General features: G+C 52.0%; 1 protein-coding gene across 2 annotated transcripts in view; it reads left to right on the top strand.

Annotated features, from left to right (window-relative positions):
* KLHDC4 (kelch domain containing 4) overlaps positions 1-15,333 on the top strand; it is a 31,841-nt gene that overhangs the window by 15,517 nt on the left and 991 nt on the right. Inside the window, exons 6-11 of one of the 2 annotated variants that reach the window (XM_065925167.1) lie at positions 6,571-6,663; positions 7,627-7,786; positions 11,688-11,763; positions 13,574-13,782; positions 14,242-14,644; positions 15,112-15,249. In XM_065925167.1, coding sequence (XP_065781239.1) covers positions 6,571-6,663; positions 7,627-7,786; positions 11,688-11,763; positions 13,574-13,782; positions 14,242-14,644; positions 15,112-15,249 — 1,079 coding nt within the window. Of the gene's footprint in view, positions 1-6,570; positions 6,664-7,626; positions 7,787-11,687; positions 11,764-13,573; positions 13,783-14,241; positions 14,645-15,111; positions 15,265-15,333 lie in introns of both variants that reach the window. The other variant, XM_065925166.1, reaches the window with a different exon arrangement.

The raw sequence follows: 15,333 nt of genomic DNA, 5'->3' as shown, positions 1-15,333 counted from the left end.
ATTTTTTTGGGTGAGTTTATTTTTCTGATGGGGTATATAGAGCCTTTTTATAGAAAAAAAAATTCCTGTTTTGGTTACAAAACACAGCGATACTTGGCTACTGCCAGGAAAGTTAATTGAGTCCTCCGTGCCTGGCCCACGGAAGGACGACACTCCCTTCAGATTCTTGGGCAGATGGCCCTGACCTGGCCACCCTGGGGGTCATCTAGAGGTGGCTTGGCTTGCTGGCACTGTTTCCATAGGTCACTGGGCCTCTGCAGTCGGTTACTAGAGTAACACTGGGAGCATTTGGGCTCTCCTGCATACCTTTTCTTGAAGTAGAATTGGAAGCGAACCTACTAGCTTTTGAATGAAAACCTGTTCCCCAGGTTGTGTATTTGTAAAGTGTTATAACAAAGTTTCTCAGAAGGGTAGTCTGCTGCGCACCCAGCAAGGTTGTGGTTTTCTCATTCACCTTCTCTGTTGTGTAGGTAGCTGTATGGTATGGCTCATCACCACGGCACCCAGCATAGGGGCATGGGGAGGTGGTGCGGCCGCTTCTGCCTGCAGCCTGCTCCAAAGACAGTGCTGCTTCCTCTTTGCAGAGAGCACAGGCGTGGACCTGTGGTGTCACGGCCTGGCACAGCCCCTCCTTCTGAACCTTGTCCTTCTGGTGTTTTTTATCACGAATTTACATGAGAAAACATGCTTACTCAATTTGTGGGTGATAAAAAGCTAGGAGGGAAAGCAAATAAGTTGGTTGGCAAATTCAGCTTTCAAAATCATCTTTGTGGACCAAATCAAGCAAGATGAAATTGAAGTGGGGTTGAGTTTTCCTTGTAGGTTGCATTTGAAAGAACTGCCCTTGCTAGAAGGGAAGAAGGATTTAGTAAGTTGAAATCCTGGTTGTCTGCATCTGGTGACACTACCCCAAGGCTGATGCTTAAAGATTGGATTAGCAGGATATAGTCTTCAGGGACAGGGACAGGTAGTTTTTGGTTGACTTTCCATGGCTGAGTACATTGGTCAGTTTGAATGACACGTTAAAAGGGAAGTTAGTAAACTGGGTGTTAGGAGAGAGAGACTGGGATGCTGAGGCGTTTGAGGAAAGGTGAGAGAAAGGGATTTGTTCTAGATTGGAATAAGGGAGGACCCTGGCGGTCCTCGTGGCCTTGTGTGATGAGTCATTCATCTGAGATTTGCCAGTGGGGAGACGCTAGGTTGGGCAGCTCAAGCTTCTCGTTCATTTTGAGAGTTTCTGTTGTGTCTTTTAGGGCCCATGGTTTGGGGGAAAGCTTTGCAGAAAAAAGTGGAAATAAATGGAGAATAATGCCTTCTATAGAGAAGAGTTGGGTTGGGGGGCTCAAGTTGTAACCATCCTTTGTAGCCTGGACTTGGTGGTTGGCTTGTGTAGGTGGGAGAGTCAGATGGAGACAGCACCAGCACAGAACAGGGTGAGCAGAGGTGGCCTGGCAGACGGGTCTGGCCTGACCACGTCAGTTCTTTTTAAACCGGCTCATTTGTTTCCTTACTCTTGAGTTTTAAGGGCTGTTTGTGAATTTGGATAACAGTCCTTTATCAGGTGTGTTTTTTGCAAATATTTTCTTCCAGACTGTGACTTCTAATTCTCTTGATACATCTTTTGCAGAGCAGAAGTTTTGCATTTTAGTACAGTCCAGTTTGCATGCATGCTCAATCACTGTCGTGTCTGACTCTTTGTGACTCCATGGACTGTAGTGCACCAGGCTCCTCTGTCCATGGGGTTCTCCAGGCAGCAATACGGAGTGGGTTGCCTTTTCTTCCTCCAGGAGATCTTCGCTACCCAGAAATTGAAACCAAGTCTTCTGCATCTCCTGCATTGGCAGGCGAATTCTTTACCAACTGAGCCATCTGGGAAGCCAGCTTGTCTGTCATTTATTTTACATGTAGGCCTGTGACCCATTTTGAGTATTTTTTGCAAAAGGTCTGCAAAAGGACATGGAAGCTTTGTGTTCAGGTTCATTCTTTTGCATGTGGACATCCATTTGATCCAGCACCATTTGTTGAAGACACTGTCTGCTCCGTTGTATTGCCTTTGCTCTTTTGTCAAATATCAGTTGACTGTACTTTTAAAACGTTGATTAATTAGTTTTTGGCTGTGCTGAGTCCTTTGCTGCACAAAGGCTTTCTCCTTGCGTTGAGCAGGGACCATTTTTCATTGTACACAGGCTCGCAGGCTTCTCATTGCAGTGGCTTGTCTTGTTGCAGAGCGTGGCCTCTAGGGCAAGTGGGCTTTAGTGGTTGCTGCGCATGGGCTCAGTAGGTGTTGGCGCATGGGTTTAGTTGTTGCCTCATGGCATGCACTGCCTTCCCTGAAACCGCGGCAGGCTGACTCAGCCACTGAAGCACAAGGGAAGTCCTGGTTGACAGTACTTAGGAAATCTGTTTCTGGGCTGTCTTTTCTGTTCCACTCACTTACTTGTTTATTCTTTCACTAGTATCCCACTGCTTTGATTACTGTAGCTTTATAGTATAGTCTGATGTCAGGAAGTCTGGTTCTTCCAGCTCCATTTCTCTTTCTCGGGATTGTTTTGGCTATTTGAGGTCTTTTGTGTTTTCATACAAATATGAAAATCTTAGTTCTATGAAAAGCGCCCTTGGTAATTCAGTAGGGATTGCACTGAATCTGTAGATTGCCTTGGGTATTATCCTTTTTTTTGACAACGTTGATTCTTCCAATCAAAGAACATGGTATATCTTTCCATCTGTTTGTATTGGTTTCAATTCCTGCCCTCCACCCCATCTTCAGTTTCTTTCATCACCATCTTATATTCTGAGTACAGGTCTCTTATCTCCTTAGGTAGATTTATTCCTAGGTATTGTATTTATTTATTTTTTGATGTGGTGTTAAATGGGATTACTTTGTTAATTTCTCCTTGTGATCTTTCATTGTAGTACATGGAAATGCAACAGGTTTCTGTGTGTTAATTTTGTATCCTACAACCTTAACGAATTCATTGATGAGCTCTAGTAGTCTTCTTTTCTTTTTTTTGTAGTTGTCTGTTAGCATGTTTAGGATTTTCTGTATGTAGTAGCTTGTCATCTGCAAATACTGACAGATAATTACTTCTTTTCCAGTTTGGATTCCTTTAAATTTCTTCTCTGATTGCCATGGCTAGGACTTCCAAAACTGTGTTGAATAAAAGTGGCAAGAGTGGACATCCTTGTTCTGTACCTGATTTTAGAGGAAATGCTTTTAGCTTTTCACCGTTGAGAATGATGTTAGCGGTGAGCTTGTCATATATGGCGTTTTTTATGTTGAGTTAGGTTCACTCTGTGCCCACATTCTGGAGATGTTTTGTCAAAAGCTTTTTCTGCATTTATTAAGATGTTTATATGTTTTTTTATTCATCAGTTTGTTAATGTGGTGTATCACACTGGTTGATTTGCAAATGTTGAAAAATCCTTGCATTCTTGGGATAAATCCCACTTGATCATGGTGTGTGTGATCCTTTTAATATGTTGTATTTAGTTTGCTAGTATTTTGTTGAGAATTTTTGTGTCTGTGTTCATCAGTGATGTTGGCCTGTAATTTTCCTAATGGTATCTTTGTCTGATTTTGGTATTAGAGTGATGGTGGCCCCATAGAATGAATTTGGAGTGTTTCTTCCTCTGAAGTTTTTTGGAATAGTTTCAGAAGGGTAGGTGTTAATTCTTCTCTAAATGTTTGGTAAAATTGATTTGTGAAGCCATCTGGTCCTAGACTATAGTTTGTTGGATGTTTTTAAGTCGCAGTTTCAGTTTCAGTGCTTGTGATTGGTCTGTTCATATTTTCTGCTTCTTCCTGGTTCAGTCTTGAAAAGTTAGAACCTTTCTAAGAATCTGTCCATTTCTTCTAGGTGGTCTTATTTTATTGGCATATAGTTGCTTGAAGTAGTTTCTTGTGATTCTTTGTATTTCATGATGTCAGTTGTAATTACTCCTTTTTCGTTTCTCACTTTATTGATTTGACCCCCCTCTCTTTTTTTTTTTTGGTGAGTCTGGCTAAAGGCTTATCAGTTTTGTTTATCTTTTCAGAGAATCAGCTTTTAGTTTTATCAATCTTTTCTGTTGTTTTCCTTTTTATTACGTTTATTTCTGCTCTGTTCTTTATGCTTTTTCCGTCTGCTAACTTCAGTTTTGTTTCTACTTCTTTCTCCAGTTGCTTTCAGTGTAAGGTTAGGTTTTTTTGTTCGAGACTTTTCTTGTTTCCCGAGATAAGATTGTATTGCTCTAAACTTCCCTCTTAGAACTGCTTTCCCATAAGTTTTGGATTGCCATGTTTTTGTTGTCATTTGTTCCTAGGTTTTTTTTTTTTAATTTACCCTTTGATTTCTTCAGTGATACATTGGTTGTTTAATAACATTTAGCCTCCACATGTTTGTGTTTAAAGTTTTCCTTAGGATTGATTTTTGTCTCATAGCGTTGTGGTCTGAGAAGAAGCTTGACATGATTTCAGGTTTTCTTAAAATTACCACAGCTTGCTTTGTGACCCAGCTTGTGATCTGTCCTGGAGAATTTTCTGTGTGCACTTGAGAGGAATGTGTATTCTGCTGCTTTTAGGTGGGACATTGTATAAATATCACTTAATCCCATCTACTCTACTGTGTCATTTAATGCATTGGAGGATTTTTGCAGAAGCTAATGCCTGTGGCTGGCAATTTGTTACATAAGTGAGTTTTTTAAACAACTGTTTATTTGGCTGGTTTGGGTCTTAGATGTGGCGTGTGGACTCTCCAGCTGCGGTGCATGGTGTCAGTAGTTGCAGCACACAGGCTCTAGAGTGCATGGGCTTTGGTAGTTGCAGTAGCTGGGCTTAGTTGCTCTGCGGCATGTGGGATCTTCCCAGACCAGGGATCGAACCTGTGTCCCCTGCATTGGCAGGCGGATTCCTGTCCACCGTGCCACCAAGGAGTCTCCCTTGTGAGGCTTTAATAAAGAAGTCTGTGTCTATACATATACAGGATTGTTTCAAGTTGCTGGTGTAGTAATTTCAAATGCACTTCCAATATCCTACATTTATATTCTCCTCACGATTGCTGAGTTTGGTGTCATATTTGTGTGTGGGTCATTTCCTACCTTCACTGTATGTTTGCCTTTATTGATGAGCTTTTCTGTTCATAATTTTCTTGTTTCTAGTTAACGGTCTTTTCTGCTTAGAGAAGTTCTTTTAACATTTGTCATAAAGCTGGTTTGGCGGTGCTAAATTACCTTAGCTTTTGGATGGCATCACTGACTCGATGGATATGAGTTTGCGTAAGCTCTGGGAGTTGGTGATGGACAGGGAGGCCTGGTGTGCTGCAGTCCGTGGGGTCACAAAGAGTTGGACACGACTGAGTGACTGAACTGAACTTATTTGTCTGTAAAACTCTTTAAAAAATGTATGTTTATTGGGCTGCACTGGGTCTTTGTTGTAACATGCGGGCTCTTTCTTCAGTTTGGATGCTTGCTGCCCCTTTCCTAGTGTGTGCTGGCCGTCATCCCCTTGATACGGGGTGTGCAGGTGTTGTGGCCCATGCACACTCCTGACATGGCGGGGCAGTGGCCGGTGCCTGCTTGTGGGTCCCCAGTGGTGGCGGCCCATGGGACCGCAGGGACAGTGATTGGTGCCTGCTTCCGAGTCTCTCAGAAGTGGCGGCCTACGAGCTCCTGCGATGGCAGGCACAGTGATTGGCGCCTGGCGCACCCCGTGCGCACTCCCCACGTGGAGGGGGGGCGGTATTGTCACGTGCTCGCGGGTCTCTGGACGGTAGTGGTGGACTGTGTCCTCGTACAGTGGGAACAGTGTCTAGTGCCTGCTCATGGATCCTGTGGTGGCGAGGGCGGCGCTTGGGGCCTGCTCGTGGGTGTCTTAGCTGTTGTGACGCCCACGCGTGTCTTTGGAGTTCATGTAGGTGTGTCCTGTTCCCTGAGAGTATGTGTGTGAGGAAGGAAGCTCTGTGGTGGTCCCGCCCTCCTTTGTGTGCCCCCAGCAATAGCGCCTGGCCTTTGGCAGGCCCAGGCTTCTTCCCAGTGCACCTCAGTGGCCATAGTCCAGCCTCTTCAGGCTGTCTCTGTGCAGCTAAGCCCGATCCTGCCCCTGAGTCTGACCTCCGATGCCCAGGCATCAAGCATGAGGCCCCTGCACACACCTGTGGACAAGCGTCTGAGGCTGGGGAGTGCAGGGTGGCGGTCCCCACTGCCGTGCAGGCCACTCTGTTGTGCCTTCTGCTTGCTGGCTCCTGTGCTCTTCTCTGAGGCTCCAAAGCACCCCCCTGTATCCAGGCTGGTCTCCCTGCTGGAGAGGGGCCTGCCTCGGGTGCAGAGCCTCTCCCCCTCCTCAGCCCCTCCACGGTTGTGGGTCCCCTTTCACATCCGTTCAGTTTGTTTGCTTCTTTCTTTTCTCCTGCCTGGTTACGTGGAGGTTTTCTCGCGCTTTTGGAAGTCTGAGGTCTTCTGCCTGGCATTTAGTGGATGCTCTGTTTGAGTCGTTCCACGTGTAGACGTGCTTTGATGTGTTTGTGGGAGCTCACGAGCTCCAGGTCCTCCTCCTCCGCCTGCCAAGCACCTGTTTTTTGTGTTTTTTCAATTTAGGTCACCAGGTGGTCCTTCAGGCCGGAGTGGACATCGGATGGTGGCCTGGAAGAGACAGTTGATCCTTTTTGGTGGCTTCCACGAGAGTACAAGGTCAGTACCAACAGGAGGGTCCTCTTTCCTGGTGCAGTAAGGAGGCGGCCCTCTCTATGGGAAGAGCCGCTTGGAACACACATGGAGGATGCTGCCCATACCTTAAAACCAGGGCTGACAGCATGGGCACATTGCTGAGGTTGGTTTACTGCTCTGCTCTCCCTGTTGTGTAATTCTTCATAATTGTTAAAATGACTGTTTATGAAGTATTTCAAGAGTACAGAAAAAATTTAAAGTTTCTCGAAGAGATAATCTGTGTGGTCACCATCTGTATCAAACAAATTAGTTCAACCTTGAGAATCCAAATACAGTTTTTATTTATCCTACATGCAGAATTTTTCTGCTAGATATCTGCCATGTGAAATCTGAGAAAACAGTGGAATGTGATGAAGTCTTTTAAAAACTGAACCCCAGCTTCCTTAGTTCACCTACTGAAAGCCTTGCTCCCACAGAAGGGTGCATTTGGTGGTGGGTGCCGGTCAGAGAGTTCACATGTGCCCCCGTCCCATTCCCAGTGCCCAGCTGTGGATGGGTCTCCCAGTGGCCTGCAGGCCTGGGTGACCCGAGTGCAGCAGGAGTGACAGGAATCGTGTCTGACGGGTGAAGCTGCTTGCTCCTTTCACGTGTCCGTGCGTCCTTCCTGCAGAAGCAGGCCCAGTTCTCTCATCATGTGACTCTGACCCGAGCCCCTTGCCTGTGGCTGCCTCTGACCTTCCCTCAGGACACCATTCCCCCTGTGTGTGACTTGGGCAGACCCACCCTTCCCCATACTCTCCGTTCTCAAGCCCCCATCTGTGTTTTGAGCACTTTGCTTCTGAAGTCCAAGAGTGTGGAGTGAGCAGGGCCACCGTGCCTTTTGGAATGCCTCAGAAGGCACAATGTGTAGGAAAGATACCTTTATTTTAAACGAAGTTCACATTTTCATGTTGCTGCCTCTTTGTTTTTGTTCTTGTATTACTACAGAGATTACATCTATTACAATGATGTGTATGCCTTCAACCTGGACACTTTTACATGGAGCAAGCTGTCCCCATCCGGGACTGGGCCCACACCCCGGTCGGGCTGCCAGATGACCGTCACCCCTCAGGGCAGCATCATCATCTATGGTGGCTACTCAAAACAGGTAAGACGTGCGGGATGCAGGGGACTTCTGTCTGCTGTGCTTTCGGTCTTGCTGATGATGAGAACCTCAAATAAGATTGCATGTTAGTTTGACATGAATAGTCTTTTCTGTTGTTTAGATGAGACATGGACAGAGGTGTGTTTTCCGCTCCTGTGAACGCACTGAGGTTCTGTACAGCCTTGCTGCGTTCTCACCCACATGCCACGAGGTGGCCCTTTCTCCTCCTTCTGCCCTGCTCCACCCCAACTCAGCCAGTGGTCAGCCCTTGCTCTGGAAAGGAAAACGGACAGTTGTGACCTGCCCGGGCCTTGTCTAGACGTGAGAGACATGGGCTGTGGCCAGAGTTGCCTCTTAATCACAGCAGATGCTCTACAGAGCCAAACAGGATGACGAACAGCAAGCTGCGTTAGGCTGACCCTGTTTTAATCAAGGCCCTCATTCCCCACTGCTGCTCTTCGACAGCTGCACAGACAGCCAGGGGGCAGTTCTAGCACCACGATTTAGAGGGGACTGACGCCAGGCCTTGGCATTGGATGGAGTGAGAAGCTGGTCTGTTTGCCCTCATGGTGGTTTACCAGAATTGATGGAAGATGTGGGTGTGATGGTGTGGTTGGTCTGGGTGGGGACACCAGTCACAGGAGCAGCCCGTGGCTCCTTCTGCCCAGGTCACCACCCAGCCCGGGGCGTCTGGCTGAGCTGGGCAGCATCCAGTGAGGCAGCCTGTACCACCAAGCCCTTAGCTCATGAGGATTGATCTCGTGGTGGCTTCCATGTTCCACAAACAGTCCATCTGGGGATCTCAGCCATCATCACCCCCAGTTCTGAAAAATTCCTGCCGTTGTCAGTCTAGCAGAACCGGTGTGAAGTGGTGATAAAGACTGACCTCTTGTTGCCAAGGTGCTGAGGGCGACTTCTGGCTGGCGGTCCTGCTGCCAGGCTGCTGCTGTGTCTCAGCGCTCAGGCCGGGACTGACCTGGGGGCCCTTGGCCCCTCCCTGGCAGCTCTTTCTCCCTCAGCCCGGTGCTCTCACGCTGTCGCTCCAGTCCTCCCCCAGCACTGTTGGAGTCCTTTCTTAAGAGTGGCCGGTAGTCCGGTCCACTGCAGTGCTGCCCTTGGAGCGCCAGAGCGCGACCCCTGCTGGGGCCAGGCTCACCAAAGTCGGGAGCCTGGCCAGGGCTATCTCCTGCTGGCAGTTGAAGGGTTCGGCTCTGAGTGTGAGCCTAGGGCAGTAGGAGACTCAGGACACGTGTTCAGAGCTTGTGGTCCAGGCAGGAGGGCATGGGGCGTGTGCACAGGCTGTCCTGGGCTCTAGGGTCACTGATGGTTGTGCTGTGACAGCTTAGCGCTGTCACGCTTGGCACACGTCTCTCAGATGTCCGTGTGAGCAGAGGAAGGAATCCTGTGTGAAGTGCACGCCCGAGTCACCACTCTGGAGTTAACGTCTGCTCACCCAGGAGGAGAGCTGAGACCCCGGGTGGACACGCCACAGCCCCCAGGAGTCAGGCCCACCCCATGTCCTCTTCTAGCACAGCCGAGTGTCATGCCAGCATGCTGCGTGTCACCAGGAAGGGCCGCACAGGCCACCACGGGAGAAACCAGCGCACGGTGGCCTCCGGTCACCCCCGTGTGGATTGGGGGTGGAATGGGGACGTTGCACACTTCGGGAGGAGCCCTGACGGCTGCAGCATCCTTGCACCCCGGCCTCTCTGTGGAAGCCATAGACCCGCTCTGTGGAAGCGATAGACCCGGCCGGCAGAGCGCCTGCTAGGGAGGGGCTCTGGTTCACAAGCCACAGGGGGTGTATTTACACATGACGGCGAGGAAGACCCGCTCCGCTTATTGGTCTAGGAAAGATAGGGCAACACCATGGATACCACAGGTGTGAGAGGACAAGGGGAAGAGAGGGAAGGGCTGCGCTGGCTGTGATTGGTTTCTAGTGACCCGCCTGCGGCGCCGACTTCCCTTATGTGTCCCTGCGGGTGAGGCCTCGGTGTGGGCTGAGCTCCTGTGAGTGCGAGGCATTGGCCTGGAGGGTGGGCCTGCCTGGGAGTGGCAGCCACTTCCTGGTCAGCCTGCAGGACGGGAGGACTGTCTCGGGAACTGTGGTGTGCCTAGGCTGACCGCCTGACTGTGAGTGTCCCCGTGGACGAAAGAGGAGGCAGGGTCCCGGCCTCATCCTTGGTTCTAGGATGCTCAGGCCACAGTCCAGTCACAGACATGTGGATTGTTTTGTTATCCAAAAGGAAGATAGCTTTCCCCCTTATGGTAAACAACACGTACTCATTAGTAAACAAGACAAGATGAATTATGCACATGTCAGCTGAGAGAACAAAACCATACTGCCCAGTGATAAGGCCTCGCACCCAGACCTGGGATTCTAGGACTGTCCAGTCACAGGTTTCTGTGGGGAAGTGGCTGATTCCAGAACTAGGGCAGGAAGTGTGTGAACGGTGCCGGAGCCCAGGAAACCCAAGAAACCTGCACCAGTGGGGCGCATCAGGGTCTCATGACCTGCCCTCGAGAGTCCCCAGGGGCCAGAGCTGGAGGCATGTGAGCAGTGGAATGAGTCAGGTGGTATCAGACTGTAGTCCAGAGGAGACCCAATGGTGCACGGGTGCATGTGATCACAAGCCAGTGACTGAATAAATTCAGTACACGGGCAGGAGAGGCAGATGCCCCGTGCACTGTTCCGGCCCAGGGCAGACACTCCACCCTCCAGGAGGTGGAGCACGACGAGGGGCTGCACACAGGGATGCTCTTCCCACAAGGACAGGCTGGGAAGTTGGGGTGGGGGCAGTAACTGGGCCACGGAGAAACCCGATGAACACCTCAGCCAGGTGACCCAGGTCCACGTCTGCGATGGCGGTCATGGTGACAGCATGCACCCTTGGGAGGGTGGGATGGGAGGGCACTTGACCTCTGAGACCCCACCTGGAACCCATAGCCTGTCCAGTCATGAGAACAGTGTCGGACAGGTCCCAGTGGAGGGCGCTCTACAGGACACATGACCAGCACTCCTTAACGTCAGGGTCACCAGAAACAAGCCAGTCTGACCAGTCTTCATGGCCCAGAGGCCAAAGGATCCACGACAGCCTAGTGGGCCCTGGGACAGGAGAAGGATTTGGGGAGAACAGGAGTGTGAGTGAGCCATTGGCTCAGGTGTGGCTCACTGATGGTGCACACGCACCCAATGAAGGCAGGGGGCCAACAGGAAGGGGAACAGTGCAGGGCATGTGGGGACTCCGTGCCAGCTGCTCAGCTGTTCTGTAAATGTAGAGATATTCTAGAGTTAGGAGTTTATTAAAAATCGGGAGTTTGAAGGACAAAGACCTGGAAGTAAAAGCTGCTGCCCCCAGCAGCTGGAGCCCCACAGGAGAGCTGTCCTGCCAGGTCGCCGTCCAGACGCCTGTGCCCTGAGGGGGAGGTGCAGTGTGCACACTGGGTGTGCTCCAGAGAGCCACAGTGTCTGCCTGCCCGGGCCGTGAGCCTGGTGTGAGGCAGGCGGCGCTGCTGAGAAGCTTAGCAAAGCTTTCGAGCGGGTATGCTGGCGTCTGCACAGAGTTTCATGTGGTCCTTGGACCAAAGCTTGAGTCCCGATATTCAGAGGTGATGGGGATGGAGGGCACATGGGGTGAAGGTGGAGGATGACCTTGTGATGACTGGAGAGGTCCCTGCGCCAGCCCATCCACCCTGAGCAGGGCTCGCCTCTCGGCTGCAAGTATAGCCCTGAGCAGAGGGCTCTGGGGGGCTTGGAGGGAACCTGTCCTGTTTCAGATTTTGAAGCTGATCTGAGTGAAGGCTCCCTTGTCACCTCCACAGGAACCGGGACCACGAGCTTGAGGGGCTGTGCATGGCATGGTGTGGCACGTGTTCTTCTCACGGCTCCCTGTTCCTTTTGCAGAGAGTCAGGAAAGATGTGGACAGAGGCACCCAGCACTCCGACATGTTCCTGCTGAAGGCTGAGGAGGGGAGAGAAGGTATGTGTGCTGTGCCGGGGACAAGCCACTTGAGTGGTTGTGTGTTGGCAGAAAGGCAGGCAGAGGGTTTGGGGCTGGCGGGGAGCCCCTGCACGTGCCCCCTCGCCTGTGGGCAGGCCAGTGGACACCTCGCGAACAGCTCCCACATCCTCTCCAGGGCACCGAGGATGCACTGAGTTAAAAACCTCAGTGGTGTCGGTCCACCCACGGTGCCTGTGTCGTCTCATTTCTTCATGCTCAGTGTTAGGATGTAGACTCCTGGAAGGCTTATGGTGGGGTTGAAGTCACCACTGTTCTTTTTTGTTAATTGCAGTATAGTTAATGTTCAATGCTGTGTTAATGTCAAGTACTCAGCAGAGTGATTCAGTTATATCTAAGTATATCTGTTGCTTTTGAGACGGTTTTTCCTTATAGGTTGTAAAATACTGAGGTCTTGTGCTCCACAGTAGATCTCTGTTGATTTTACACATAGTGGCGTGTGTCTGTTAATCTCATAATTTATAATCTCATAATCTCCTAATTTATCCCTCCGCACCTTCCCCTTTGGTAATCCTAAATTTATTTTCTATGTCTGTGAGTCTGTTTCTGTTTTGTGAGTAAGTTCATTTGTATTCATTTTTAGATTCCACACATAAATGATACCATGTGATATTTATCTCACTCAGGATGATCATCTCTAGGCCCATCCATGTTGTTGCAGATGGCATTATTTCATTTTTTTTAACGACTAATATTCCTTTTTGTGTATGTGTTGCATCGTCATCCATTTCTTCTGTCAGTAGTCATTTAGGTGTCTTCCCATTGTCCATTTTTTAAAGCTCAAAAACTAGTGATTTGGTGAGAGAAATCACTACCTCCTCCCCAACCCTACTGCCATCCCCTGCACTACATATGAGTTTAAGTTTTATTATTGCTGTAACAGTGCTTTATACTGGCTTTTCTCAAAAAACAAGGGAGGTTTGGGGGAGGCGGTTAGCTGGCATGGTGCCAGTGGTGGGAGAGAGGCTTAAAGGTATGGGGCCTGTCTTGTCCTGGGCTGCCCCCTGGCCCTGGGACGCACGTCTCTGTGGCACCAGAGGCCTGCTGGGCAGGGACCTGTCCTCTTTGCTGCTGTGACGTTCTTTCTGTACAAGGCGTTTCTCAGGTGCAGAGGTGATGGGGACGTGGAACCAAAGTCTAGAGCCCCTTTCACCCATCAGCGAACCTGCACTTGAAAGTGGACTGTGTTCTAGGCAGTGGGACCCTAGCCCTTTCATAGTTGGGGCAGTACCTCCCCGCCCAGCCCCGACCTCATGCGAGGCACGCTGACACTCTCTTATTTAAACACTGAGACGCTGGTTGTCATGAGTGATCTTATGGCCTGCTAATGCATGCAACTGGGGTCATGCCTCCAGGGGATGCTTGCTGTGAGTCGCTTCATTACAGAAAAACATCCCTGTCCTTTTCTAAATCTGCTGGGGAGACTCCCTCATGGTCCACACCCAACCCCCTCTTGAGGGTTATTGTGCAAACCCAGTGCCCACCCAGAGGGCAGGACTGCAGTGCTGGCCCGCCCCAGGGCCTGGTGTGCGGCGGGGGGGTGGGCGGGCGGGCCCAGAGTCAGTGGGCCGGGCTCCTCTTCACTCCTGCCTTCACAGCACCACTTCTCAGTACCCCAGGCGAATGTCGGGAGGCTGTGTGGACGGGTGACCTCTGTGTAGACTGGCCCTCGAGGAGGACGCCTGACCTCCAGGGTGGCTGGCCTGGGAGGCACAGACTACGGCTGCGCCCTCCTGTGGGTCCATGGGTCTCCATCTCCTCTTCTTGGCAGGCAAGTGGTCGTGGACACGGATTAACCCTTCTGGAGCCAAGCCCACGCCAAGATCTGGATTCTCGGTGGCTGTGGCCCCAAACCATCAGACGCTGCTCTTCGGAGGGGTGTGTGATGAGGAGGAGGAGGAGAGCCTGGAGGGGGACTTCCTCAATGACCTGCACTTCTATGACCCCGTCAGGAACCGCTGGTTCACAGGGCAGCTGAAGGTAGCGTGGGCCCTGGGCCTGCGACACCTCCCTCACCTCAGGGCCGCCCCTGTCCCCGTGTCTGTGGGGCTCTATGGAGCCATCGTCACCGTCTTCACCGTCACTGAAGGCGGGGACTGGGTCGCCCCTGCCCTTGCTGCCGGCACAGGCTGGGAGTGTGGCTCGGGGGCTGCTGTCCTGGGGCTCAGCTCCCTGGGGTTGCGTCAGGTCAGGGGCCTCAGAAACAGGGCCCTAGGGCTCAAAGTGGGGGGCGATCCACCCTGTGGGAAAGACTGGCTCCGGACGAAGTGCCCTGGCACCTCTGATGGGGGTCACATGGCGTGAGCGCTGTGTCTGTGGCTTGTTCCTCCCAGAGGTCACACCAGCGGGGGTGTGGCCCAGGGTGAGCCCAGCGGGTGGACAGGGGTCCTCTGACGTTTGGGCGCTCGCCGCATCGTGCTGCCTGCTCTCTGTCCGCAGGGGCCCAAGGTGGAGAAGAGAAGGCGCAGGCGGGGCAGAAAGGCGGAGCCCGGGGGCGCCGACAAGCAGGAAGTGAAGGGTCCCAGTACCCAGGAGCCCCTGGAGGTAGTCAGGGAGGTGATCTCAGAGGACGGGACCGTGGTCACCATCAAACAGGTGCTCGCTGCCCAGGGAATGGCGGGACAGCTGGAGTTGGATGACGACGACAGCCCCGAGGAGGCAGGTGTCGCCCCGGTGGAGCCCAGCCCCCGCTCCAACGCCATGCTGACCGTGAAGCACGGGCACCTCTACCTCTACGGCGGCATGTTTGAGGCTGGCGACCGCCAGGTGACCCTCAGTGACCTCTACTGCCTGGACCTCCATAAGATGGAGGAGTGGACGGTCTTGGTAGAGATGGACCCAGGTGAGGGGGAGCGCCGTCCACCCCATGCCCACAGAGAGTGCCTGCAGGCCAGGGGAGGGTGCGGGCTCACCCCAACACCACTCGTGACCCTGGACCTGCCCCAGGCAGTGTGGACTGGATGTCTGCTCTCCCCAAGGGGCCCTGTGTGCCCGGAGTGGACCCTGCTCCCCACCACCCTGTCACACCACAGGCAGGCTGCGTGGATGTGGTCACTGCTCAGTCCTGGGCTGAGGCTGAGATACCTTCAGATCCACACGTGTGGGGAGAGGCTCTGAGTGGCTGTGTGAGACCCTCCTGTCTCGGAGCACAGCCTCTTGGCCCAGCCCCGCCATGAGACGCAGGGATGAGGTGTTGGCCTTGAGCCCCAGACATGCTGGGCGTGCCCCACACTCACGTCCCGGTGTTTAGGCAGACGGTGGGGTCCTCGGGACAGCTGTGCTGACACTGGTTCTCCCCTTTACTTAAAGAATCTCAGGAGTGGCTGGAGGAGACCGACTCGGACGAGGACAGCGAGGAGGCTGAGGGTGCCGAGGGCGGCGGGGAGGAAGCCAAGGAGGACAGCAGTGAGGAGGAGGAGGACAGCGGCGAGGAGGAGGAGGACAGCGGTGAGGAGGGCGGGGGTGAGTGCTGGGGGGTGGGGGGCACACTGGGGGGGTGGGGGAGGGGCCAGCTCCCCCGAGCTCACAGTT

The sequence above is a fragment of the Muntiacus reevesi genome, chromosome 2 (assembly GCF_963930625.1).
Source record: "Muntiacus reevesi chromosome 2, mMunRee1.1, whole genome shotgun sequence".
In the NCBI taxonomy this organism is placed as follows: domain Eukaryota; kingdom Metazoa; phylum Chordata; class Mammalia; order Artiodactyla; family Cervidae; genus Muntiacus; species Muntiacus reevesi.
This window is presented reverse-complemented; position numbering and strand designations above follow the sequence as displayed.